This window comes from Tachysurus fulvidraco, chromosome 6 (genome assembly GCF_022655615.1).
Source record: "Tachysurus fulvidraco isolate hzauxx_2018 chromosome 6, HZAU_PFXX_2.0, whole genome shotgun sequence".
NCBI classification, from domain to species: Eukaryota; Metazoa; Chordata; class Actinopteri; order Siluriformes; family Bagridae; genus Tachysurus; species Tachysurus fulvidraco.
Window position 1 is genome coordinate 27,635,590 of NC_062523.1, and position 27,390 is coordinate 27,662,979.

The 27,390-nt window shown below is 39.2% G+C and overlaps 2 protein-coding genes across 7 annotated transcripts in view; both read left to right on the forward strand.

Annotated features, from left to right (window-relative positions):
* The window catches only part of hecw2a (HECT, C2 and WW domain containing E3 ubiquitin protein ligase 2a), a 35,119-nt gene extending 23,705 nt beyond the window's left edge, over positions 1-11,414 (forward strand). For all 6 annotated transcript variants that reach the window (XM_027152536.2, XM_027152539.2, XM_027152534.2 and 3 more), the window contains exons 21-30: positions 284-404; positions 1,254-1,367; positions 2,172-2,324; positions 2,446-2,544; positions 3,615-3,744; positions 6,498-6,644; positions 6,770-6,884; positions 7,041-7,126; positions 7,237-7,349; positions 8,133-11,414. In XM_027152536.2, coding sequence (XP_027008337.2) covers positions 284-404; positions 1,254-1,367; positions 2,172-2,324; positions 2,446-2,544; positions 3,615-3,744; positions 6,498-6,644; positions 6,770-6,884; positions 7,041-7,126; positions 7,237-7,349; positions 8,133-8,244 — 1,190 coding nt within the window. In that variant the 3' untranslated portion in view covers positions 8,245-11,414. The remainder of the gene's footprint in view (positions 1-283; positions 405-1,253; positions 1,368-2,171; positions 2,325-2,445; positions 2,545-3,614; positions 3,745-6,497; positions 6,645-6,769; positions 6,885-7,040; positions 7,127-7,236; positions 7,350-8,132) is intronic.
* A 3,511-nt stretch (positions 11,415-14,925) lies between these two features.
* stk17b (serine/threonine kinase 17b (apoptosis-inducing)) lies at positions 14,926-27,332 on the forward strand. The gene is made up of 8 exons (XM_027152518.2): positions 14,926-15,369; positions 15,643-15,767; positions 21,000-21,212; positions 21,395-21,533; positions 22,003-22,129; positions 22,574-22,622; positions 24,096-24,275; positions 26,397-27,332. The coding sequence occupies exons 2-8, from the start codon at positions 15,658-15,660 to the stop codon at positions 26,632-26,634; spliced, it is 1,056 nt and encodes a 351-aa protein (XP_027008319.1). The 5' UTR covers positions 14,926-15,369; positions 15,643-15,657; the 3' UTR covers positions 26,635-27,332.
* The last annotated feature ends 58 nt before the right edge of the window (positions 27,333-27,390 follow it).

The window sequence follows — 27,390 nt, forward strand, 5'->3', positions numbered from 1 at the left end:
GACCAATGTCAAAGAGATCAGGCTTTTTCTTCATTTTGATGTTAAATTTGAAAATAAACTTAAGCTCTTGATCTGTACCTAATTGTTTGGCTGCCACATGAATGAATGACAAGATAACTACAATATAAATATTTATAACAGCTATTCCTAATAAAATAGACAGTGAGTGTATACCATCATGTATTGTTTGTAATGTATGTTGACTTTGACATTTTGAAGGTCTGATATTTTCTTTCTTTTATATCTGTATTTTTACCTCTTTCTCTCGCACACTCGCATGAAGGAACTCCTCGTGCAAATGCTCGCGCACCTGCACCTTATAAACGAGACTTTGAGGCTAAACTCAGAAACTTTTATCGCAAACTGGAGACAAAGGGTTATGGGCAGGGCCCGGGAAAAGTGAAGTAAGTGCGATTTTATCCTGATTTTTATATATTTTATATATATGAGCAATTACATTATAACCTTGCAAAACAGCGAGGCATTGATTCAACTGGCAATAGGTCTCATGGGGTATCTGGTACCATAATGTCAACAGAAAGTCCTCCAGTTCCTGTGCATTACTGGGCAGTGGTGATAAAGCTCAAACCTGTTGTTCCAAGTGGAACCACAAATATTCAATTGTGTTATTTTGGAAGCCAAGGCAATAACAGAAATTCCCCATCATGTTCCTCGAACTACTCCTTTATGATTTTTCCAATGTGGCATGGTGCATTATCCTGTTGATAATGGTGCACCAATTTTGACATGTACTCACTACAGAGGCACGTGAACATCCCACAAGACATGCTGTTTCTGAGATCCAATGTGCCGTGCCATCACAATTTGTCCTTCATCAGACTCTGATCAATTACCAGCTTTTCCCATTCTGACACCGAACATTCTACTGACCGAAATCCGGTCATTGGGTTGTATATACAGTATACAGCACCATGAACTGCACCTACTGCACTGTTCATTTCCCAGGTGCGCTCATTGCTCATAATGTAACGGCTCATCGGTGTGTGTGTGTGTGTGTGTGTGTGTGTGTGTGTGTGTGTGTGTGTGTGTATATATTTCCTGTGTCCAGTATAACACGAGAACCATTCTATTTTTTACCCTTTTATTAAGGTTTGATTATTACAGCTGGATGCAATTGTACTGGATATGTCCCATGTATTAAATAAGTATTACGTCCATTGAATACAGTAGGTCCTCTTAATGAAACATTAGCCATTAATTATATCCTGCTGCTTTTATTGTCCCATTCCCAGACTGATCATCCGCAGAGATCACCTACTGGAAGATGCCTTTAACCAGATCATGTGCTACTCACGTAAGGATCTGCAGAGAAGCAAACTGTACGTCAGCTTCGTAGGGGAGGAGGGGTGAGGAAACTACTCGAGTCTTTAACTGCAGGTTCAGGTGTAGATTATTGACATCTGACTCATCTCAGATATCGTGCAGAGTGTCACGTTTAAAAATAAAATAAATAATACACTTTTGCACAGATTGGGTTGGTTAGATAATTTTACAGCAATGTGCGTATACTGTAATAGCTGTGATGTCATTCAAGATACTATTGCAAGAAACTAATAAAGGTCTTATTGTCTTTTAATGGCTTAATAACAGAAAGTCAGAAAAGATTACTCGGGTGTCTGGTTATTGGGTTATAATAATAAAAGATAAAGAAGATGATATATTTAGAGTACAATTCAGAATCAGGATTTCTACGACCCCATCTGACCTGTGTACTGTGCATTCACCATTCAAACGGTCAATATTTAATTCTTTACTCTGATTTTGAATAATTTCCTTTTTTTTATAGTGCTGTCCGCAAATCATAGGTCAGACCATAACTCCGGTCACCGCACCTCTTCATGGATTATTTTCTATAGCACATAAAGAGTGTTCTTCTTTACGTAATACAGTGACAGTTCATTGGGTTTTTTATTTATTTAATAAACTATTTACAATTGTAAAAAGTCAGGCTTTATTTATATTCCCCTAAGAGTTTTTAAGATATCACGGTATACTGTTATACTATATTTAAGACTATTTCACAGTATACTGTAATCCTCGCACATCACACCTCTGAGTTTATAACCTGACTGCAGTATTTTCCCCTGTACAGACAGCTAATGCCAACGATAAAGTTCCCAGAGATTACGGAGTCTTTCTTTGTCAATCAGGTTGGACTACAGTGGACCGTCCAGAGAGTTCTTCTTCTTGGTGTCCCGTGAGCTCTTTAACCCGTATTATGGACTATTCGAATACTCGGCCAACGACACTTACACTGTGCAGATCAGCCCAATGTCGGCCTTCGTGGACAACCACCACGAGTGGTGAGTCGGCAGGAAACACCACAGCAATTAGCATGTTGTTGAAGTCAGTAGGAAGGATAATGCTGTGCAATGAATATGTAATGTTGCAAGGAAATGTACCAAAGATGCCCTTGTTACTCAGGTTCCGGTTCAGTGGGAGAATTTTGGGCCTCGCTCTGATTCACCAGTACCTCCTGGATGCCTTCTTCACTCGGCCGTTCTACAAAGGCCTGCTGCGTATGTGAGTCTGACTACTGAGATACTTTCTTCACTGAAATCATACTCTTTCAGCTGTACTTTGTGAATGTGATTTAGCTAAAGGTTTGTCTTCCTCCTGGTTCTAAAGTAACTCTCTTGCTTGTACTTGAAGCGTTTTGATTTCAGGCGATTACAGAAGAATCTCTTTGTTGTTGTTGTAATTGCTCAAGGAAGACTTGTCAGACTTTCTTTTGTTTCCGTCTCTCTGTTTTTCTGGGAAAAAAAGAGTATTTTCAGTGAGATTTAAGAAAAAGTATAAAATGAACTCATTACGGTACAAATGACAAGATTGAACCATTAAATAGCTTGAGCATGACCAGTTCCCTTAATATTAACCTAAACCACTTCCAGTAAAATCTCACTAGTATGTTGGTGCTGATGTGATCTAAAGATTAACTATAGTGTTACATTTAGCTGATTACAGCCTGCAGTGTTAGAATAATGTGGTGGTACTATAGTGGGTCTGATACAATACACCAGTGTTGTGGGTTTGACTGTGTGCTCTGTGTATGATTTTATTCAGGGCTATAAAATACACACTCAAATCATGTTAGATGCATGAAATCTAATCATGTTAATGAAACTCAGTTCAGTTTACTGTACAGTTCACAGCCCATCTCTGAAACCGAAGATTTTTTATTTTTTTTTAAAAGAGAGAGAAAAATACAGATTGCCAACGAAACAAAAAAAACAGTGGCAAAAAAAGGCATTGATAACAGTTAGAGCTTTATGCAGAACTGTAACAAAGTGCAGACACTAGAGACTTCCTTAAATGCTGAAAATATCAAAATATCAATTATAATGTTTAATTATTAGTTATTATTTATCATTAATATTTATAAAAAATTATATATATATTTTATTTTTGGAAAATTAATCAACACTTTTTGACCAGTCAGGTGCTAATTGTTCTTCACAATGATTAATTCAGGAAACTGAGAACTTTTCTGAGACTTAATTTGTTGAGATTGTGCTTCTACCAGAGGGAATTTAACTCATAAATCCACTTTATCCTCAAAATGTATGTAAATGTAGTTGTCTTTTATTTTGTAGTCCATGTGATTTGAGTGACTTGGAGTTTCTGGATGAGGAGTTTCATCAGAGCCTGCAGTGGATGAAGGACAACGACATTGAGAACATGCTAGATCTCACATTCACCGTCAATGAGGAGGTGTTTGGTCAGGTCAGCTGTGTGCTCATGTCTCTTACATATCACACATCCAACCACTAGGTTAGCCAACATAAAATAATCTGTCAAGATTCAAGTAAATAAAACAAACATCAGAACATCTCTCTTGCAAAGTTTTAGAACTGTGCTTTATAGTAATATTTTAAGATGTATATTGGCTTTGTAGAAGCCAACATTCTGTTTTCCTATTTAAGCTTAGACAAAAATGTATAAATAGTAATTTACATTTAAAAAATATTACTTTTCTAAGCAATCCGAGTTCCGGTACTTCCGATACCAGGTCTCAAAGTGGCCTTTTTTCCCATAGACCATTATAAACTTTGGAGGTTTATAACTCGGCAAGCTTTCAAACTAAATACACCAAACTCGGCCAGCTCCTTTAAGGTGATACTCTGAACAAAGTTTTAAATTGGTTTTCCGACTGGCCTTTCGGTTGTGCCGCAGCCCCGCCCCCAACATATGCAAAATCAAAAAACTTTTTACAACATGGACATGTGACATATCAAAACACTCAGAACAATGAGGGGAACTTCCTCACATGTATTCTGATGACGTATCGTGATGTCACGTGAAAATAAAAAATTTGCACAACATGGATATGTGACATATCAAAACACTCAGCCCAATGTGGGGATCTCCCTCAAGAGTATTCGGATGATGTCACATGCTCGTCTCCACTTACCTCCAAATGTTTTGGCACCGTAGCTTTCTGTCTATTTGCTTCCAAAAGTAACACTGACTCTTATGTCCACTCGCATCCAAAAAGCACCGCCCTTTGCGAATACTTGCATCGTCAAAGCCAACATCAAAGTTTGTCTCGACGAACTTTACAAATCTAGTTATTGATTGAAGTTGAGGCCAAAAGTTTACTTTCTTTACTGTCTTTCACAGCTTCACACATTTTCTGTTACTATACATTCCCTCTATAAAGTCAGTTCTCTAAAGCCAGACATTTTCTGAAGTGTACAAGTCCTTTGTCCAGCAGAACACCCCTACAACACGATGCTACCACCATCATGCTTCACAGTTGTTTTTTTGTCAGTTTCTTTTAATCTTGCTAATTTCCTGTGTTTGTGGTGTACTTACTTGCTTTTCCCCTACAGACCGAGAAATCAGTATCCCTGTAATATCCTCGATTCTGAATTGTTTTGTTAGCTCTTGGTTCTTTTTCCTGCCTTCTGGTTGTTAATTGTTATTTACTAAAGCTTAACTTGTGTTCAGTTCCCAAGCTCTATTACAGGCTCTTCGTTTTTCCTCCATATACACAGTAGCGCTGATCATTATGGCCAAACTGTTGAAATTTTTGTTTAAACTGATCAGAGATCAGATCATTTTTGTTTAAACTGATCATCTAAAAGGTCTGCACACTTCAGTCTGGCTTTATTTTTCCTGTTCTGTGTATAGAGGCTTCTTTTTTGCACAACAGCCTTTGTGTCTGTTTGGGGTTCAGATGAATTGGGGGTTCACAATTTTTTTTCTGAGGTCTTGGATAAGTTGCTTGGATTTTATATGGAATCGAGGGCAAAAAAAGGCTTTGCTCTAAGACACAGCCACTTGTCCGCACCTAATTTAAGTGTATAACAGTTGGCCACTCAGAAGCTGCTAAAAATCATCTCCCAGATCATTTAAAGAGACATGTGACATAAATATTTGGCCGTATGAAATTGTTATAGTGAATTCAAGCTGAAATACATCTGACTCTATTGAGGTGAACAAAGATGAAGAATTGGTTTGGTAACATGAAGTGTATAAAGTTGTGAACCAACTGGTAAATGTGATAGCTTATGGTTACAGTATTGGACAGTCCACCAAACTGCCATTGCAGGGCTCCGGAGCAAGGTCTCTATCCCTCGATTGCTCAGTTGTATAAAAATAAAACAAAAATTGTAAGTTGCTCTGTATAAGGGTGTCTGCCAAATGCCATAAATGTAATATATAATAATTCAGTTGACGCTCATGAATTTCAGGTCCCATCTATATCATCAGTTATATTTAAGTTTAATTAAATCATCTCTTACCATGAACATTTTTCATTTTTTAAAACAATATGCCAGCTGTTTTTTCTCTTCAGTATTTAAGAGAACTAATGTATTATATTTGTATTTCAGTTTCATTCATTCAAACTCATTGTATTCATATCAACATATCAGTAATTATATTCACGTGACATATTTTTCCCCATATTTTGTCTATTTTACCTTATACAGCAGATTGTAATTCCTTTCCTTCTCTTTCTGTATTATATCTTATTTATTTTATTTTTCAATTCCATTTGAATACCTTTTTAGAATAATGACTTTATCTCTATGTATTTTATACATGGACAGATGTGAAAATCATTTCACTGCGTCGTACTGTGCATGATTGTGTATGTGATAAAAAATACAAATTCTTACTTTTTATACTCCAACTTTGGAGGTTGGGGTCAAAAAACAGGGTCAGCCATGATACAGTGTCCCTGGAGCAAAGAGGGTTAAGGGCCTTGCCCAACAGTGGCAGCTTGGTAATGCTGAGGCTTGAACCCCAATCCTCCGATCAACAATCTTGAGCTACCACTGCCCCTTACTAAACTTGATTTTGTACATTTTGGATTCAACTTATCAAATCAAGCCTGGGTCAAAATCCCTCTAAGGGACGTGCCTCCAATTTATGCCAGTGTGTTATGTAGCATGTTTTATTATATTATCCAGAAGCTGTTCATATTGAATAGAAGAAATGTGGAAGGGTTTTATGTTGCTCCACTACAGATTACAGAGCGGGAGCTGAAGCCTGGAGGAGCTGGTGTCCCAGTGTGTGAGAAAAATAAGAAGGAGTACATCGAGCGCATGGTGAAGTGGCGCATCGAGAGAGGTGTGGCTCAGCAGACAGAAAGCCTGGTGCGAGGCTTCTATGAGGTAGAACAAATGAGTCACTTTGTACGAAATATTTAAAAAATGTCATCATCTGTGAAGTGGTCTATAAGAAAGCATTAGTGAAAGTAAAATGTCATGATTAAGATGGCTAATTCTCTGTGGTGCAGGTTGTTGATGTGAGGCTGGTGTCTGTATTTGATGCCCGCGAACTGGAGCTGGTCATTGCTGGAACTGCAGAAATCGACCTGGCTGACTGGAGAAGCAACACTGAGTATCGAGGAGGTAGGATTTATTTTAATTCAGCATGAGAAATGTGTAAATAGAACAGAAGTAGAAGATAATGATCAAGTATTACATTTTTATGGAATTTACCTCTTTGTAATAATCTAAGAAAGGACATGTGAATGAATCAGTTGATCCCTGGATCTTTTACTGAAGGTTATCACGATGGTCACATCGTGATCCGATGGTTTTGGGCAGCGGTGGAGCGTTTCAACAATGAGCAGAGACTGAGACTTCTTCAGGTACACCAAACTAGATGGGCTGACCTTGCTAAATTGGACCATACATGTTTTTCATTTTCAGTAATGTTACTTTGTCATCGCAAAATTTCCTGGATTTTTTTTTTGTGCAGTTTGTCACAGGCACTTCGAGTGTTCCTTATGAAGGCTTCGCATCTCTCCGAGGGAGCAACGGACCACGACGCTTCTGCGTCGAGAAATGGGGCAAAGTTACTTCCCTTCCAAGGTATGGCTAGCAGTCTGGGGATTAGTGTTATTACTTTTTAAGCTTATTTCACTGGTCAGTTCCTGCTAAAATCCCATCTGTAATAAAAAAGTACGTTTGGAATATGGCATGATGTGATTATTTTACGCTGAAATAGCAATGGGAGTTGGTCTCAGGTATTGGTCTGAAACTAAGCTTATTTTACCCTGAAAAATACTAACATCTAATACCATAAGTGTAGTAAACTTTGTCATCCAAATGAACAAATGACACTAAATGACATCTGGACAAATCCCACAATTAATAATCTATGCAAAGCAGATTATAAACCTTTACATTTTTAAAGCCACCATGGTGAACCTGCGTGACATTTACTTTATAACATTAAACCTCTGTTCATAGCCATTTTAAATGGATCTAACCCATGGATACACATTGTGTTGTTTATTATGCAAAAATTAAAAAAGAGTCTTTTCAGTCATGATTCTGTTGAATCGAATCGAATCGTGGTAAATTGTGTATCGTAACACTTCTAGTATTGATGAGCACCAAAATCCTCATACTTTATCTGATAAAATTGTATAGATTCATCCCTAGCTGTAATAATAATTGGATAATTATTTGGTCAGCATTTCTGAATTTATGGTTTTTTGTAATGTATGTGACATTGAAAGCAAGTTCTTGTAATGTAGAATAACAAATTCACGTGTGTATGTGTGTGTGTGTGTGTGTGTGTGTGTGTGTGTGTGTGTGTGTGTGTGTGTGTGTGTGTGTGTGTGTGTGTGCGTGTGTGTCCATCCACAGGGCTCACACCTGCTTTAACCGCTTGGATCTTCCCCCATACCACTCCTTCTCCATGCTTTATGAGAAGGTGCTCACTGCAGTGGAAGAAACAAGCACATTTGGTCTGGAGTGAGGATCTTACACAGTCTCTTCTCACTGATTGTGTTGTGTTTTTTAAAATCTGAAACCTTTTTTGCCTTTTATTCTATATCCCTATCCTTATCTCCAGTCTTAATAATACCCCACCCCACCCCACCCCCCTCTGCTATGAAACCAGGATTATGTGACTAATGCATGACGGCTCTTTCTGGGACCTTTTACTTCTGGGTCTTCAAACACACAAACATATGGTGAATGCATTAGATATTGAGCAGGAACATAAACACTAGTATTTCTAGTTAATACAGAAATTCCTTCTTATGCACAAAGCCTACTAACACAGTAAATAGCGGTTACACTAAACTCCTCTGTAAACATTATACAGTATTTTCACCCACTTTCACCGGAGAGAAGACAAATCCACAGTATACAAAATAAACAGATGAATACAGCGTACTCACATTTCTCACATTACACCGATCGGGTAGATGATTTGTGTTACAGCAAGTCGCTCAGCGCTGCTGTAACTGTAGAGCTTGTTCCTCATCGAAACAGAGCGACGCCTTTATTTAAAGATGAATCTTGGGTGTAAAACAGATGAGGAATTTAACCCACTTTTGTGGATATTGTGTTTTTCTGTTGTGTATTAGTGGGGATGAATCTGTGCCACATTTAATTAGAATTATTCTAGACACATTTTGCTTCTAATGAATACCTCTGTAGAATATGCTAAAATGGCTAGAGAAGCTGTAATTATCCGCTGCGTTTGCACAGCGTGATCTGTGTAACGGAAAACAACGAGCGAAGGTTTACTTCCACAGAACAAATCGTGTCAGAACGGAATGCCACCCACCTCGAAACGTGATCCCTTTGTCTTTATTGCTTTTGACTGTCTGCTGCCTCAAATGAACCATAACCAAACGTCAAGCACCCGTTTGCATGTTATTACAGATTTATCGTGATCACGTTGCACTCCAGCAGCACTACATTGCAACACAATGAAGCTGTAATGAAAGGGAATCACGGTGCAGTCTCACGGTTCTGGGGGCGTGGATGAGGTTACATAGTTTTACATCAAAACTTCAACACGTTTATTCTGAGTTCATCTCTAACATTCAAGGTTTGCATGACAAACAGCAAACCTCTGCCCCTGGTGCAAGTCTCTTTCACTGCTAATTGAATGTTGAGTTGTTAACATATATTTGGCCATAGAGTGTACTTAAAGGAAACCTCCATGCTGAAAGACATTAATTATCTTTATATTGACATATTTGATAATTGACAAATCTGGTGCTATTTTTTTGGTTGGTGCTGTATTTATATTATTTCTATGAGATTTTAGCGGCAATCTGACCTCACTGATGGGAGTGCTGGACAGGCTGAAGGGATCAACGTACCGCTGCATCACTGTCTCTTTGATAGACTTGAAGTTAGGGCACTCAAACAGCATATAATACTAATATTAATAATTTAGTTGTCAGATGTCAAATTCAGGATTTCTTGTTAAATAGTAAATCCCTGCTCTTTGTTTCTCAGTTATACAGATGATATGCTTTTCCTTTTGCCTTTTTGCCTTTCTGTATTGATTGGATTTAAATGTGGCACAGATCCCATGCTGTACTTAATACATACACACAGGCTAATATTTTCCAGTATCTTTCTTATCGTAATGCTGAACCCGCATGTCAGTGTGTCTCCTGAGCCACGTTCAACATCATGTCCACCATGAAATTAATGTCAGCATTGCAGTTTTAACTTGTTCGTCTGTGGTTTGTGGTTTAGAGACGAAAGCAGCAGTGCTTAATGGGGCCTTTGGATGATGTCACATTTTTTTAATTAAATTGTGGGTTCAAAAAGCTCACAGTGTTGGATGTAAAGTAGGCTCCTTTTCCACATCCAGCTCCAAGAGGAATATGGCTTTGTAAGGCATCAATTACATTATGATATTCAATTTAAATATAACAGAAAATTGACACATTAGTGGGGAATAAGCCTTATAAGAATATCAAGCTGAAGATAATGAGAGTTGCATGGCTATGACTTAGTGATAATTAGCAATATTTAGGAGATGCTAGTTAACTAGTCTTTCAGGGTCTAACATGGTTTGTTTTCCTATTGGCCAAAGATTTATAATTCATCAATATTTGTAGCTGTTAGGACAAATAAAATTTGGGGTTTAGTGATTGGGGCACAGATCTCCTGTTCTTTGCTTGTTCTCCACACATGGTTGCTTTATTGGTTTCCTCCAGGTTCCCCGTTTTCCTCACTAGTCCAAAGACATATGATTTTCTTTAGTGTATGAATGTGTGTGCATGTGATTGTGTCCTGGGATAGGTTGGTGTTCCTTGCCTTGTCCCCCGAGTCCTCTAGGAGAGGCTTCATATGACCATGTGTAGGATAAGCGCTCCAGAAAATGAATGGATGGCTACATGGCTCATTTAATGGTATTAAAGCATTTCTTTTAAAACGGAAACTTTTTGAACACAAAGCTTTATGTCACCTGAAACTTTAATATAAAGAATTTTAAGAATATTTAAGTCATCCTTTTCTGTTGGCAGTTGACATCATCCAGAGGCTTGTGTAAATTCTGTCATCCAGGGGTCATGCTGTCAACAAACTCAATGCTGAAAACTAGGCGTATTAAGTGTACCTTTCCTCATGAACTGGTTTGCAGAAATTGTGCCTATTGTATCCCGATCCCCCAACCCCAAATCCACACATCAGCATCTCTACACAAACACAAAGATATTTATGATTTGTCTCTACGTCTTCTATGTTTCCACACAGCAGCGGTTCTCTTTTTCTCTGTATAAACTGATCTATGGTTAAACTAATGCATGCAGGGTCTTAAAATGCAGTACCTGAGTTTGACCCTTAGGTGTCAATAGCTTGATATTGCATGCTGGACGTAGTGACCTGACTCTGGTCATGATTAGTTTTCTTTGCATGAGAAGTTGCTGTTAACAACGGATGGGGTTAAAGAAGAAATAAAAACTCACGTTCACCTGTTTTTACTTTGATTTTGATGTACCAAAGTTAAAGAATGTACATGAATGTCTATAGCAGCTGCTAACAATTTGGTGAAACTCAGATCGTGCATGTTGTTCACACTCATGTCCATGTTTGTATATAGTTGTATTATATGGATGCCTGTCTTGTTTCAAAATATATTTTGCACTGAATGTACCAAAGTTTTGTGGGCTAGGGTGATTTTTTTTGTCTATCTTTTTGTGTGTACCTATAACCTATATTGTAGCCATAAAGACAATATGCTACCGTTTAGTTCTACTTTAGGCTGTAGATAAAAGGCTGGTGTATATAACATGACAAGATCATAACAAGATCAAAAGTGCGGTTTATCAGAATGAACCTCATTTCTCACTCATCCAATCGGAGCAAGTAAAGCTATAGTCACTTAGCCAGTGAGATTAAATTCTTCCAATTCTTCCTGTAGGTGAAAAGAAATGAGGAACTGCAACTTCTGTATTACTGTATTATCATAGTCTTGTGATGGCAAATTGTGTTGTGACCTATTTTACCTTTGTGGTTACATTTACATTTACCTTGAAGATGGCTTTTCTATTTACCTACCAGATGGAAAATTAGTAAATTATAGTAAATATAGTAAATTATGTCCTTCACTTTCTCCAATTTTGGAAACTTCACAATTACTTTCATTTATATAGTAGTGAGATTTGTTTAAAAAAAAAACCCTTTAGGTGATGCAAACAGAAAATCCCAATCAGATAATAAAAAAAAGATAATAGAAACTGAAAGAAAAAATTCCCCTCATGAATAAAACACACTGAAAAATTACCAAGAACAGTTTCAATAGCATTAGCTATGAGAGACATTTTAATACCTGCTCATTCATGCAAATCTCTAATCAGGCAATCCTAAAATCATGCAGATACCGAAAAGCTTAAAGGTTAAAGATACCAGAACAGTGGAAAATGTGATTTCAGTGTCTTTCTTAATGTCAGATGGGCTGGTACAAGTATTTCAGAAATTTTGGGAAACACAATGCATTTGAAAGTGTTTACAGTGAAAAAAACATCCTCTGAAAAAAAAATCAGTTCCCTTTGGTGGGAAATTGATACGGAGTTATAACTTTACTGTGTTATAAAAGACTCTGAGTGTCTGTCTTCAGTAAGCAGTTTGTTTCATGCTTCATGGACTCCTTTATCATTTGTAATGTTGGCTCCCATTTAAAACAGTTCGACTCAAGCCCAGCCATTTTTAGGGTCATGATTGAGGACTATGTCCCTCGTGGGACCTGCTGTGGGAGCTGGACAGTGACGAGGGATTAAACCCTGAGGTGATGAAAGGAACTTGTCTCCTTCTTTTAGATCTGGATACAATGAATTGTACTCTAAGTACTTACAGATCTAATATGTTGCCGCTCAAGCTTACAAGGTCACAAATCAACTTCATGAAGTACATGGATACATCCCTTGTTCTGTTGTGTTTCCAGGGCAAAATACTAAATTACATCAATTACTGGCTCATTTTGCTTATTTTAGAGCAATGCATTGAGATGTCCCTCTTCTCATATGTGGTGTTTGAGCCTCAGATTGAACCCTAAAAAGAGTGTGCTTTTTCCCAACCAGATATCCACTTTCCTAATGGTGGTTTGGCTTCAACCATGATGCAGGTCAAACCGTCACCAGCATGTGTGAGTTTGATCCTCAACACCATAAACTGCATCAAGGATAGACCAAGACCTATCTGCTCCATGGGTTCAGAGGATCTATGACCTAGTGTATCTCATTGGAAGTCCCATCAGTAGAAACCTTTCTCAGGCAGTGAGGGCCATTAATCACCCCAATCAAAAATGCATGATCTTTGGGTCTGGCCCCTAAAATTGTGGAGACCATCCTGAACTCTAGGGCTTCTTCTACCTGGAAACCATATATCCTGTAATGGAGGCTCTTTGTTCTATGGTGTGAGAAACCTTACCTGGACCCAGTCGACCACCAATTTGTACAGTGTTAACAAACATTTCTTAGCAGGGCTAGCACCCACTACCCTCTATTGCCACAATGTAAAGTAGTGTGTTTACAGCTTGTATAACAGTGTAAATTTGCTGTCCCCTCAAAATAACTCAACGTTAATGTCTAAACCGCTGGCCACCAAAGTGAGTACACCCCTAAGTGAAAATGTCCAAATTGGACCCAATTAGCCATTTTCTCTTCCCAGTGTCATGTTCCCAATTAGCCATTTTCTCTTCCCGGCACTGGGGAGCTACAGTTCATTGAGGGAACCATGAATGGCAATATGTACTGTGACATACTGAAGCAGAGCATGATCCCCTCCCTTCGGAGACTGGGCGCATGGCAGTATTAAAACATAAGATAACGACCCTAAACACACCTGCAAGATGATCACTGCCTTGCTAAAGAAGCTGACGGTAAAGGTGATGGACCGGCCAAGAATGTCTCCAGATTAAACCCTTTTGAGCATCTGTGGGGCATCCTCAAACAGAAGGTGGAGGAGCGCAAGGTTTCTTAACATCCACCAGCTTTGTGATGTTGTCATGGAGAAGTGGAAGAGGACTCCAGTGGCAACCTGTGATGCTCTGGTGAACTCCAACCCCAAGTGGGTTAAGGCAGTGCTGGAAAATAATGGTGGCCACACATAACATTGACACTTTGGGCCCAATTTGTACGCTTTTACTTAGGGGTGCACTCACATTTGTGTCCAGTGGTTTAGACATTAATGTCTGTGTGAAGTTATTTTGAGGGGACAGAAAATTTACATTGTTATACAAGCTGTACACTCACTACTTTACATTGCAGCAAAGTGTCATTTCTTCAGTGTTGTCACATGAAAAGATATAATAAAATAGTTACATGAGGGGTGTACTCACTTCTGTGAGATACTGTAAATGATTTATATTTTCTTTAATGCTTAAATTACTTTAAGGACCAGTTTCCATCCTATTATGACATTGTTGTGTGACTATAATAACTGGTGTATGGAGAGTAAATGCAGTGTATGTAATAAATATAAGGTATAATATAATACTGCACAGTGCACAGGTTTGCTTTTCTCACAGCTCCAGGGACCATCGTGCAATCCTGAATACGTGTTACTGTCTGTGTGGAGTTTCACATGTTCTCCCAATGGTGATGTGGGCCTCTGTTTTTCTTCCAACACAGAAACATGGTGGTAGTGGAACTGGCAACTCTAAATTTCTCCCTGTGTATGAATAAGTGTGTGCATTGATCCTGCTATGGACTGATGTCCCATTCAGGGATGTGCTGTATCCCTACATAATGCTCATGGTTCCTGGATCCACAGCAGACATTTACAAAGATAAAGTGCTTACTGAAGAATGATGAATATCTAATGCAATGTCCTGAAGGACCCTTTGTTTACACATAGTGTTTTAAGATTCTGGTTGTTCTAGTGAAAACAGTCAAATGTGAAGGACCAGCACCTTAAGAGATGTTGAACAATGACATTATTTATTTACAACATAATGCTGCCAGACATGATGACACACAAAATTCACTTATTTTTAAATTGTACCTTTTTATTATTTTTTTAAAGGTTTGTTTTATTTAGTCATTTATAACACTTAGAAAACTAAGTTTCTCCTTCTTCTGCACTTCTTTTTCACACGTGTTCGTGTGTTGTTCCTCCACACGGCACGTCGGGACCTTCGTCATGACGTAAAGTCGGAAGTGAGAATGTGTCATCGGTGCCAAGAAAAAAAAAAAAAAAACCGACTGCACTTTTCAAATCCGTGAGAACTGTTAAGGAGGAAGTTCATGGTTGTCTGAGTGGATGAAAACAAACAAATAAACTAACAAACACGTTTAAACGGTCCGTATAAGTTAGTAGAGGAAAGTGCAACAGTGGAAGTCTTTAAGTCTGTGTAATTACCACAGAGACCTGATGGGAAAGTGACTTGGAGAGGGTTGTTTGTTTTGTGTGTGTGTGTGTGTTTTTTTTTTTTATCTCAGTGGACGCTGTTTCGAGCTTGTTTTATAATCAGGAAGTATATTTTTCCTGTAAAAAAAAAATTTTTCTGTCCGAAAGAAGAGATGCAAAATGTTGTGTATCGGCGCTTGAACGAGGAAGAGACGCCGTTAAAAGTCCCCGCACTCGACCTGAGATAGTTCAGTTTGTGTTAGCATTAGCTTCACTCTCGGTAAGTACAAATACACATAAATAAACAAAATTACAGCTTGTTTATTTACACGGTTGTTCCACTAAAACCTAATTTTGATGAATAATACAGTCATACCGATTTGTTAAGGTATATTTTATTTGTTCTTGAGCTGATTATGAAGCTGTTTGTTTACGTACATTGTTTAACTTCCTTTTTAATGACTTCTGCTTCAAGAAGCTGCTGCATTCGCCTGAAACAAAGCGATGGGTTTAATTTAATAGGATTTAAGGTTTTGTTTCTGTACTTTTCCAGGCTGCAGGCAGGCTGATGGCCCGGAGGCGGTTGGAGGCTCGCGGCGGGCTGCTGGCGGACATCCAGACCGCTATACTGACTGAACCGCTGGACTCCGTGTTCCACATGACCGGTGAACTCGGCAGGTTAGAGACTTGTCCTGACCTCCTCCCTCCTCCCTGCTCCCTGTCTCTGTCTCTCTAGCACATAGACAGCTTTACCTAAAACACACTCTATGGGAAATATCTGAGAGTGAATAAACCCAAAAACAGCCCAATTATATGGCTGAGAAAACTACCTTTTTTATTTATTAGACTTGAGTTTGTTATTGCATCAATTTTTTTTATTTATTTATCTATCTATCTATCTATCTATCTATCTATCTATCTATCTATCTATTTATTTATTTGTTCCTTCCTTCCTTACTTCCTTAACTTGAAGTCTGAATTTGGGTTCAGTTACTGGTGCAATAGTCAGTGTTTTTAATACATCTTACTTGTATACTTTGCCACCAATACATATATGTAGAACATGATCAAATCTAATGGTTTAATCCAAAATCTCACAGAAAAAGTATATTGTGTGATTTCAGGCTTTGTTAGGATGCACTTCCTGTTGGTCATTTGGTCTACACCTGCGGCCTCCGATCTTATCCGGAAAGGGCCGGTGTGGGTGCGGGTTTTCATTCCAACCAAGCAGAAGCCACACCAGAGTCTACTAAAAGTCAAGAACAACTGATTAAACAGGTGGAATCAGGTGTGGCTTCTGCTTGGTTGGTATAAAAACCTGCACCCATCCGGCCCTTTCCGGATAAGATTGGACACCGCTGGACTCTAGACACTTGCTATTGTAGACTCTGGGGGCAGAGCTTTGTGAACAATGATCTTGACAAGTAAATTGGCTAAACTTGCGTACTGCACCTTTAAATTTTAATATGTTGAACTGTTTTTAAATACATTGCTGTATTTTTTAAATATTTAAATACAGAAATCCGATTATAGATTAGTATTTCGAGCGCTCGTGAGAAAGGCAGAGGCTGGAAAAATCTCCCTGAAACAACACTGAGAGGATCCAGACTCAAATAAAAATCTCTTTTGGGTGATGCCAGATTATATGGGATTACATGATAAACCATTAGACTTTTGTATAAGTCAAACTCCACTAAGTGTGTTGAAGCGAAGTTCAATCTAAGCACCATAAAGTGTTTATGATTACTGCAGAAGTTTTTAGGTGCATGTCTACTGTATCCTGGTGAAATGAATCACTGAAGGAAGTGTGTGACTCGGAAATCTTTAGCGTGTCCTTCAGATAAGCTCCAGAAAACAGAATCTCCTTGAATTGAGATTAGAGTTAACTTTGTTTACGTTTTCTACAAGTATTAAACATTAAGGTCATATAACTTGTGATTAATGTCACATTGTCCACCTGAACACAAATAATTAGGCATTTAGAAATAATGTAAACGTATCAAAACCGGACAAATTTAAGAGCCTGCAATGTCATCATTATTTTATTCTGACTCAAGCTGAAATGTCATACTACTCAATATGCACTATATAGTTTAGTGTATGATGTTACACTGGTCTCAAATATCATCTCAAATGGGGCACTAATGCTTTTTTTTAAATGGAAGTATAAGCGGTTTTCCAGTCGATGGCGTAACGCGATGCTGCTACTGTAGCTTTAGGAAAATAAGCGAATTTTTTTAAATGACGGAAAATAAATAGCACAAAAGCGTGGGCATTTGTAATGACGTCTTGTCTCCCGGAGTATCGTTGGATGTCTTTGAACCGTTTTCTCATCCAGAGTCAGCACCTGCACCCTTTTCCACTACGTAAGCAAACCTGTAGACGTTGACTACATGAAGTTAGGTTGAACAAGTGAATTATCCAGGAACTTGAAGTGTACTACATATACATATGTATGTGATTTGGGACGTAAGTTTAGTCTGGATTTTAGAAACTTCTTACAAAACTGCACCAGCTTATGGGAGACTAAACTTATACCAAACTTCAGAGTTTTATTCATTGTTTGAGGAGTTTGGTTTAAGTGTATGACACAAAGTTGTAATTATTTTTGCTCATACTCACAGTGTTGTCCAAGGTACGATTAAAGCGGCTGTTTGGACGAGGGCCAACAAAAGATGAAGTGTCATCGTGTCAGTTATCGTGCGTTCGTTAGTATAGCGTGCTTTAAGCCTGGGTTTGGTTGATCTATATTTAGTGTACATGTGATCTGGGTGAGTCTGGGATTTAATTGTGATGGTGTACATATGATACCCAAATATCAACAGTGTAACTGGATCATAGCATTAAAAAAACATCTTTTCTACTGTTACTGATGCAAGATGGAAAAAAAAGAAAATTGTGCAAGAGCATTTCTGTTCTGTAACAAAAACACTTCTCAATACTGATCGGTCTGAAGGTGTCAATTAATTTTCTGTTACTGTGGTGTATATAAAATATGTTTGCATTAACATTGTCGTGTTGTTTAACAGGAATAGAGCATGCTGTTATTGGAAAACAACCTGTTTCTGCATGGTAACTTTCGCGAGGGTTTCGCTTTGCCTCCAGCAACATTATTTTCCTAAAACAACATTCCCCTGCTCACTGTGCTTTTATTGTTTACATAAAAAAACCCACGTTTCTATTAGTGATGTCACTTTGTGAACGCATCTTTAAAACATTCTCTTCCATAACAAACAATTTGGCTGATTTATTAAATGTACACATTTTCCCCACTGTCCTTCAAGCGTAGTCTGTGTGGCGTCCGAGTTTTACTTCTTAGTTGCCATGGTAATAACTGGTTGCCTCAGTAATGATGTTTGTCAATGGGTGGAGCACTTGGTGTGCCAAATCTAAAATGCAATCTTCTGAAGGGAGATTTGTGTATAAAATCCATGGTGAAGTGAAACTAATGTAGTGAAAGGCTCTGATCAGGTGTACAGTGTGTTCCACATGTGGTGACTGATGCTCCTAGCATGTGATGTGCTGACCGTTCGGTTCGCCCTCGTGCCCTGTGGATATTGGCGGAGTCATCCTGGGACAGTGTCACGCTCGCAGCATACGGCTCCACGTGTATAATAGGTTCGAGATACCACAGACAACATCTATTGTCACCCTACACAGTATGCAGCAAGTTTTATGCCTTCAGAAGTAAATCCATTTAAAAAAAACAAGAACACACTGTAATGTAGTTCCTTATGATATCTCTGTGATGTCTTTGAGGATCAGATTTCCATAATTGTGAATTCAGTCGAGTTTCTCAGTGTGTGTGTGTGTGTGTGTGTGTGTGGTCTTTCTGTGGTTATGAGGAGGAAGGAAGCTAAAGTGGGAAGCAGCACCATGAGAACACTGAAAAGAGAAGAGACATTTGTACTTCCTTCCCCTCCCCCCATGTTCAGTTCAATTTAACAAGTTTTATTTGAATGATGTGACATTACAGATCTGCCAAAGCATTACAGGAAAGAGAACTTTATTAATAAACATATAACACTAAGTGTGTTCTCACTTTCACACATGCACGCACACACACACACACACACACACACACACTCTGTCTCTCTTTCTCTCTGTTTCTCACTCACTCACTCACACACACACACACACACCCTCACACACTCTTTCTTTCTCTCTCTCTCTCTCTCTCTCTCTCTCTCTCTCTCTCTCTCTCTCTCTCTCTCTCCTTCTCTCTTACACATACCCTCTCTCTCACTCTCTCTCTCCTTCTCCCTTAAACACACACACACACTATTTCTACCCCCACATCTTAAACACACACGCACTATATCTCGCTGTTCTTCTCTCACTCTCTCTCACACACTTTTTTCTACTCCCCTTTATACACACACACTCTTTGTATCTCTCGTTCTCTCTCACACTCACACACATACACATGCTCATTCTACCCCATCTGTACCATTTGTCTTCCCTCTTCTACATCTCTCTCTCTCTCTCTCTCTCTCTCTCTCTCTCTCACATTGTATTACATAAGCTTAGTTTATATAGGCCTTTGTCACAGTGCAGGGAATCTTGTCCGTATGCTGGAAGCTCTTTTCATAGCTCTTTTCATTTGTGTCTGTGTGAGCGAGTGAGTGACAGTTCTATTGTGAATATCTTGTTTCCTAAAAGGACCCGGCACATTCCCCGTGTGACAGGAACATCCGGGGCTCTCTAAAAAGTTCATCTCTGAGTTGTGAGGGATTGAAACTCCACAGATTACTTTTTTGCAGGTTGAGTGACACGACTGTTTGTGTGTTTGTGTAACTGCCGCTTCACTCAGCTGTCATTTATTATACAGTAAACTGTAATTAGAGCTTTAGTCGTCTAGCCTGCAACGTTGTGCAACTCTGTGTGAAGTGTGATCCTCCTGTCATGACGAGAACAAACCTGTCAAAGAGCATTGTGTGTGTGTGTGTGTGTGCGTGGAGTAGAGAGAACGGTATGTTTCCACAAAAGAAGGTAAGTTTATTCCTGTAGAGCTGAGAGCCTGATTGATAGCCTGACTGAGACCCTGACAGTCTGATGTTAAGTATTTACACTTCATCACCTGTGCAGTGGACGAAGCCACAGATCCGTCACCTGTTTGGACAAAATGGCGTATTCAGGCGTACGTTTGTTATAAAACTGTGAAATTGTAGGGAGAGTTGGTATTTACAAGTGGAACTACAGCATAATTTACAGGAAATATTCAGCATGAGTTGCATGAGCTTTCTATTGCTGTGTAATTCTGTAAGCCCTGAGCTCAGGAAAAACTATATACTGGAAAAAAAGAAAATTTCCCTTACAGGGGTTTACCAGAGGTAGATTTCAGCAGAATTATTATACCCTAAACATGTCTTCAGTCCCTCCAGGAGATTTTTATTATTGTTGTGATGAGATATGCTGTATGTTTTAGTTTCATGTTGTGCATTTTTATTTATTTATTTTGCGATGCATTAATATTTTTTGCTTTTTTTGTGCGATCAAAATTGGTGAACGTTTTTTAAATCTAAATTTTTTTGTTTAAGAATCTTTTGTAAAAATATCAGAGTTTAATCAGTTTTGGTTAAAGGCTTCTGGTTGTTGATTGGAGGATCAGGGTTTAAGCCTCTACACAGTTATGCTGTCACTGTTGGGCCCTTGAGCAAGGCCCTTAACCCTCCCTGCTAAAAGGGCACAGTATCATGGCTGACCCTGTGCTCTGGCCCCAACCTCCAATGATGGGATTTGCAAAGACAGACTTTTACTGTGCTGTAATGTATGTGTGTCAAAATAGGATTCTATTCTATTCTTCTATTTATTTTGCATAAATAATACACACATCATTGCTCAACACACGCACACACCCTGATTAGACTTCACCATGTCATACACGTGAACATCTCGGTTTCTCCTCAGGGGAAAGTTTGCAGTGGTGAAAAAGTGCGTGGAGAATGCGACAGGAAAAGAGTTTGCGGCGAAGTTTTTGAGGAAGCGGCGGCGAGGCCGTGACTGCAGGGCCGAGGTGATCCATGAGCTGGCAGTGCTGGAGGCTTCCCGGTGCAACCCTCGCATCATCAACCTGCACGCAGCCTACGAGAACGAGCACGACATCATCCTGCTGCTAGAATAGTGAGTGTTTCACCTCACAGCTCCACTGTGACATACATGAGGGCACATGAATTTAACTCTCTGCTTTAGTGCAGAGCACAGCAGTGAACTTGTAGTACATTTAATATTTAAATTTGACCATGTCTGTGTGTCTGTCTGTGTGTGTGTCTGTGTGTGCGCGTGCACTTTTGCTTTCTCCCCAGTGCGGCAGGCGGTGAGATATTCGACCACTGCGTGTCTGACGAGCTGCTCTCTGAAAGTCAGATTGTTCGATTAATCAGACAGATTCTTGAGGGCATCAATCTGCTGCATCAGAGCAACATCGTCCACCTCGACTTGAAGGTTTGCCAATGCAACCGCTGCCACAGTAGCTAGCTACAAACTTTCCAAGCTACTTGTGAAAATAATTGAATGGCACAGAGCTCCTGACTGTTTGATTTCACTGCTTCCGTTCGTAGCTTGTTATAAGACTCTACTGTGTAATTCATTTATTATATATGCCTTTAAAGGCATATATAATTTCAACATGCAGATATGAGTATTTAACCCAGAATGAAACAAGGCATTAGTCCTGGCTAATATATTTATCTCTAACTTTATTGAGGTCGTCCTTTTACTTGTCCCAGAATGAACTATTTTATTCAAATCTAGTCCTAGTTTTTAAATACCTTTGAATTATACAGGTTATTGAATTACACACTAAAGCCAACTTTTACTGTAAATTAGTATGAAACCAGTAATTAATATAAGCGTTTAGTTTGCACCAGTGGAAGGTTCGAGACATGGATTTTTTTTGTTGTCTTGTTTGCAGCCTCAGAACATCCTGCTTACCAGCCTGACTCCTCTGGGGGACATAAAGATTGTAGACTTTGGGCTGGCGCGTCGCCTCGGCTCCGTAGGAGAGCTGCGAGAGATTGTGGGTACGCCCGAGTACGTAGGTACGTCCAGGTTTGAACTTCACAAGCTGTCTGACTCAGTAGAGTTCTGTGACCAGAAAAAGACTGAATATAATTGGCACGTTAATGTAAAGAAATCAATAGATTACAATCAGCCTGGGAATTATTTCTCGTGTGAAAAGCCCTGATAAGTATATCAGGAGCAGTGACATGACAGGTCTCAATCAGCTCCCTAAGTCATGAATCAGTGTAATCTGTAGGACAACTGACATATAGTAATATCTTTTTGATACCTTGTTTAAGATGCATTATGAAAAGTAGATTGATTGCTCTTTTAACTCCATGATAAGTGCATAGAGTAGTGAACTAGGGAGCTGATTGAGATGCAGCTGTAGTGTAAAAACATCTACTTTTCTGTTAGTGTAATTTGTCTTTCAAATTTGTACCTCCTGATTTAGATTGGAATGTCTTATTTTTTTTACCTAGCTCCAGAAATCCTGAACTACGAGCCCATCATGACGGCCACAGACCTCTGGTACGTCTTAAGATTTCAGCATGTCATGCAGCCGTGCATATTATGTAAACATGGCACGTCTCATCTGTCATGTAGCCTATTTGCATTATAGCTTATTTTATTGACTCTCTCTCTGCATGCATACATACATACCTACATACATACATACATAAAAGTCTTTACATGTTTAAGACCGAAATAAAAACTACAAATATCATCAGACTCATCACATCTTTAATGCAATATTCCTAGAAACGGTAGTTTATAGGGAAATAGAAGTATTTAATTATTGGGCACATTAAAGAAAAAGAAAAAAAAACACTTGAAAGCTTGATTGCATAACCCCCCCCCCCCCCCCCATAAATAAATAAAATAAATTACAGCATAAAGTCTTTGTGAATAAGTATCTATTGATTTCACACATCTAGACTTTGGAATTTCCCTCTTCTTTGCAAAACAGTTCAAGTTCCTTCAAATTGCAAGGGGATCTCCTGTGTACGGCTCTTTTTAGGTCATTCCATAGGTTTTTGATGGGATTGATGTCTGGGCTCTGACTGGGCAATTCCAGGACTTTGATTTTCCTTTTCTGAAGCCATGTCTTGGTTGATTTTGATGTGTGCCTTGGGTCACTGTCAGGTTGGAATGTAAAATTCCTTTTTATTTTAAGCTTTTTGACAGACGACAGAAGGTTTTGTGCCAAAATATCTCGGTATTTGGAGCTATTTATTTAACCATCTTGAAAAGTGCCCCTTCCCAGCTGAAAAGAAGCAGCCCCAAAAGCATATTACTACCCCGACCATGCTTCACTGTCATACTGACAGTGTTGTTTGGATGATGATATTCAGTCTTTTTCAGTGTTGTTTGGATGATGCTTTGTACCAACATACCCTTTCAGAATTAAGGCCAAAAATTTCAACCATTGTCTTGAAAGACCATAAGACATTTTCCCACATGGTTTGGGTGACTGACTGAATCTTTTGGCATAATTCAGACAGGCTTGCATATTTATTCTTGTAAGACACGGCTTCCATCTTGCCACCCTACCATGTAGCCCACGCTTCAATCTACAGGAGTCACATGCAAAGATTGACCAGTACCTTCCAGAAACTCCTGTAGTTCCTTGTGTCACTGTTGGCCTCTTGGTAGCCTCCAGTGTCTTTGCAATGTCTCTGTGGTGTCACATTTTCTCCACTTATTTAATGTGTTCCATGGTACATTCAGGCCATCAAATACCTTCGATATCATTTTATTTCCCCTTCTGATTGCAGACTTATGCAATCAGGGTGTTTTTTTTTATTTTAAAATGTCCCAAATTAAATACTCGTTTTTTATTAGCTTCATAAGGATGTGTGTTTTATGGCTTTATATCCCAATAATGATTAACAGCTGGTCCATTGTTCACCCATAAACACACTGGTTAATATCTAAAAAATAAATCAGTGACATTGTTATCCAGACCTGATCTCACGGTGTGCATCCATGTGGAATTTTCAGGAGCGTCGGTGTGATCACGTACATGCTCATCACGGGAGAGTCTCCATTCGCTGGCGAGGACAAGCAGCAGACCTTCCTGAACGTCTCCCAGGTGAACGTGGACTACAGCAAAGAGGCGTTCTCTCGCGTGTCCGAGCTCGCCGTCCATTTCATCCGAAAACTGCTCGTCAAAGCACCAGAGTGAGTTTGTTTCCAGATTTATTTTTGACACAGTCTCACAAAGCAGCTGTAATAGAAATCCACATTCACAATGAGAGAGAGAGAGAGAGAGGTGTAGAAGACGAAAGACAAATACAGTAATCCCTCGCCACTTCGTGGTCCAAGTTTCGCGGCATCAGTGCATCGCTGATTTTTCAAAAATATTCATTGAAAAATAAAAATAAAACGGTTTCCCAGGATGCCAGACAAAGAGAGAAACTCTCTCAGAGGCTTTGTACATATCCACGGGCACTCAGACAAGGCACTTCATTGGTTCCCGGCACGAGATCTGAGCTGATTGGCTGCGCATCATCGCATCTTCTCCCAGCTTCTTCCCTTGTTGTACCTCGCCACTCTCGTTCACGCTGTCAACCGTGTCTCGTGTATTGTGTTCGAAATTAACTTTTCGTTAAGCCCTTACAATGCCTCCTAAGCGCCGTGCCCCCAGCAAAAGATTCCTCTTGTGAGCCCAAGAGGAAGATGATGACCATCAGTGAAAAGGTCAAACTTGGGTCCAATCCTCCATCGCGGATTTTCACCTATCGCGAGGGGTTCCGGTCCCTATTAACCGATGTGATAAACGAGGGATCACTGTAGTACATATTATAAATGAGTCCTGGGATTAGCACAGGAATGTCTTTATGATTACAGCAGCAGGTACAAATCTACACTATCCAGGTGAAATTAATCAAAGGAATTTAAGGAAAGAAAGGGCATAAACTTTTCTTATCCCTATCTGAGCAACCACAAGGCCTGGAAGTGAGTCACAAGCTCAGAGGCTCCAAACAGTTGTTGTATCAGATGAATCAGAAGGATCTTTAGGCTAAGAGGAAGTGTGTCAGGATCTGGATCAGGATTTATACTTTATAAAGCAGTGAGGATTCTGTAATTAACTGCAGGAAACACAGTACAGTTAAAGCTACACTATACAGTACAAAAAGTCAGAAAATCAAGAACAACGGCTATGTTCATAGTCATAGTTTGCATAGTAAAAGTCAGCTTGGAAAGATTCAGCCCCTGTCCAATCATAACGCTGTATGCAAATTATTCAAATCCTGCCAGTTTCATTGGCCGAAAAGTTTTTAAAACTTTTTAAACTGTGAGGTTTTCCCTGTCCAGGCATCCTAAGTGATCTTTTCAATTAGATTTTTTTTTTACTCGGTTATTACTGATTTATAACTGCTGATAAATGGCATCAGAAATCGGTTCTTTTCTGATTCACTGCTCCTAGGACAACTGGATAGATTAAGAATTGACAACTAGAAATAAAATCATTAAACAGCAAAAAGCCAGATTTTTATATATGAAATTTTAAGTATTTCTTATGCTCATTTATTCTTTTATTTGATCTTGTTTATTGATATGTTTATTTTCCTATAGAGTAATTAGAGCTGCATTTTATGCGCACAAGGTTTATTATTATTATTATTATTATTATTATTATTAATTAGTATTGTAAAGAAATCAGGAAGACAAAAGCTCCTTGAAATTCTATCTGAATATTCCGTTTTTGCCATGTAGACTGATCTAGCGCTCTCCTGTCAGTTACACTATATGGCCAAATGTTCATGTTCACCCCTGACCATCATGCCCATGTGGTTCTTCCCAAAACTGTAGCCACAAAGTCTGAAGCACACAATTGTACAGTATGTCTTTTGTATTCTGTAGCTTCATAGTTACAAACAGTGCTCCAGCATGACAATGTCCCTGTGCACAAAGCCCCTGAGCTTCATAAAGACATGTTATGTTGGAGTGGAAGAACTGGAGTGTCCTGTACAGAGCTCTGACTCTGACGCAACTCCACTGAACACCTTTAGGATGAGGTGGAACACTGACTGAACCCCAGACCTCCTCACTCTTACATCGGTGTCTTATCTCACTAATGCTCTTATAGCTGAATGAACACAAATCCACACAGACACGCTCCAACATCTAATGGAAAGAAGAGCGGAGCTCATTATACCAGTGAGCAGGAATGAATCTGAAATGAGATGTTTAACATGGACATGTGGGTGTGATAGTCAGGGCTGCACAAACCTTTCCCATGTAGCGTTTGTATATACTTTCTCATCGGTCTTCTGCTTGAAATCTTTCTGAACACAGAGATCGTCCGAGCGCTGCTGAGTGTCTGAGTCACCCGTGGCTGTGGCCGCAGTACCCAGGGGCCGAACTCTCCCTTCCTACGGCAGCGCCACGGTTCCCCCGAGAGCGCAGCGGCGGTTCGAAGTGGGCGTCGGCTCCCGAGGACCCTGAGGACAAAGAGAACATTTTGGATTCACCGCAGTCCAAAAGGTTCCGCTTTGTGGACGACGCACACGTGGTGAGGGACAGCAGCAGCTGAACACATGTCCAGATCACAGCAGCAGCTGTTCCGTCCAGATTACTTCTGGGACCACACCAAAGATGATCTGCTAAAGTTAGAGCAAAATCCTGCTGCACCATAACACGTAATATTGATATCACTGTCTTCTTTTTCGTTCATCTCATATATTTGTGCAGCTCTTTTTTTTCCCCTCTTGTATGTGGTTTTAAGATGTGTTTGTTTTAATTTGTTCCATTATATATATGTTTTTTTTTCTTGGAATATTTATTTGACACCAAGTTTAAATAAGATGCGTTTTTTTTAAATTTAGGGTAATTAGACCACAAGGCCATCAGTTCCTCTAAACCAGCAATGTTTTAATATTAGGGATGTTGGGATTTTTTTTTTTCTTTGTGATCACTTTTCTGGTGCTCCAAATCACAATATGCTGGACTGCAGGGGAGACTAGAACAAGCGTATTATCAATAAACAGGGCATTGGATTGTGGGGCTCATTAGTGTTTAGTAAATGTTAAAGATTAATTATGATATTATTCCTCTGTGTATGTGTGTGTTGCGCTGTTTCGGCACGTTGCTCAACTTAGTCACACACCGCACCCTGAATTACTCAGATTTGTGTTTTGTTTTGTTTGTTTTTTTCTTTTGTTTTTTTGGGTAATATGCACTTCCCCTTAGTGACAGATTTGGAATTCTGCCATAAAGTACTTAACCCCTTGACATCCATACGCCTCGGTGAAATATGAAGGGAAGCAAAAAACCTCTCTCTCTCCACACA

Coding starts and splice junctions, on each gene's coding strand:
- stk17b (XM_027152518.2), top strand. CDS start 15,658: ATGGCCCGGAGGCGGTTGGAGGCTCGCGGCGGGCTGCTGGCGGACATC. Junction 15,768..20,999: donor ATGACCGGTGAACTCGGCAG/GTTAGAGACTTG, acceptor GTTTCTCCTCAG/GGGAAAGTTTGCAGTGGTGA. Junction 24,276..26,396: donor CTGCTCGTCAAAGCACCAGA/GTGAGTTTGTTT, acceptor TTCTGAACACAG/AGATCGTCCGAGCGCTGCTG.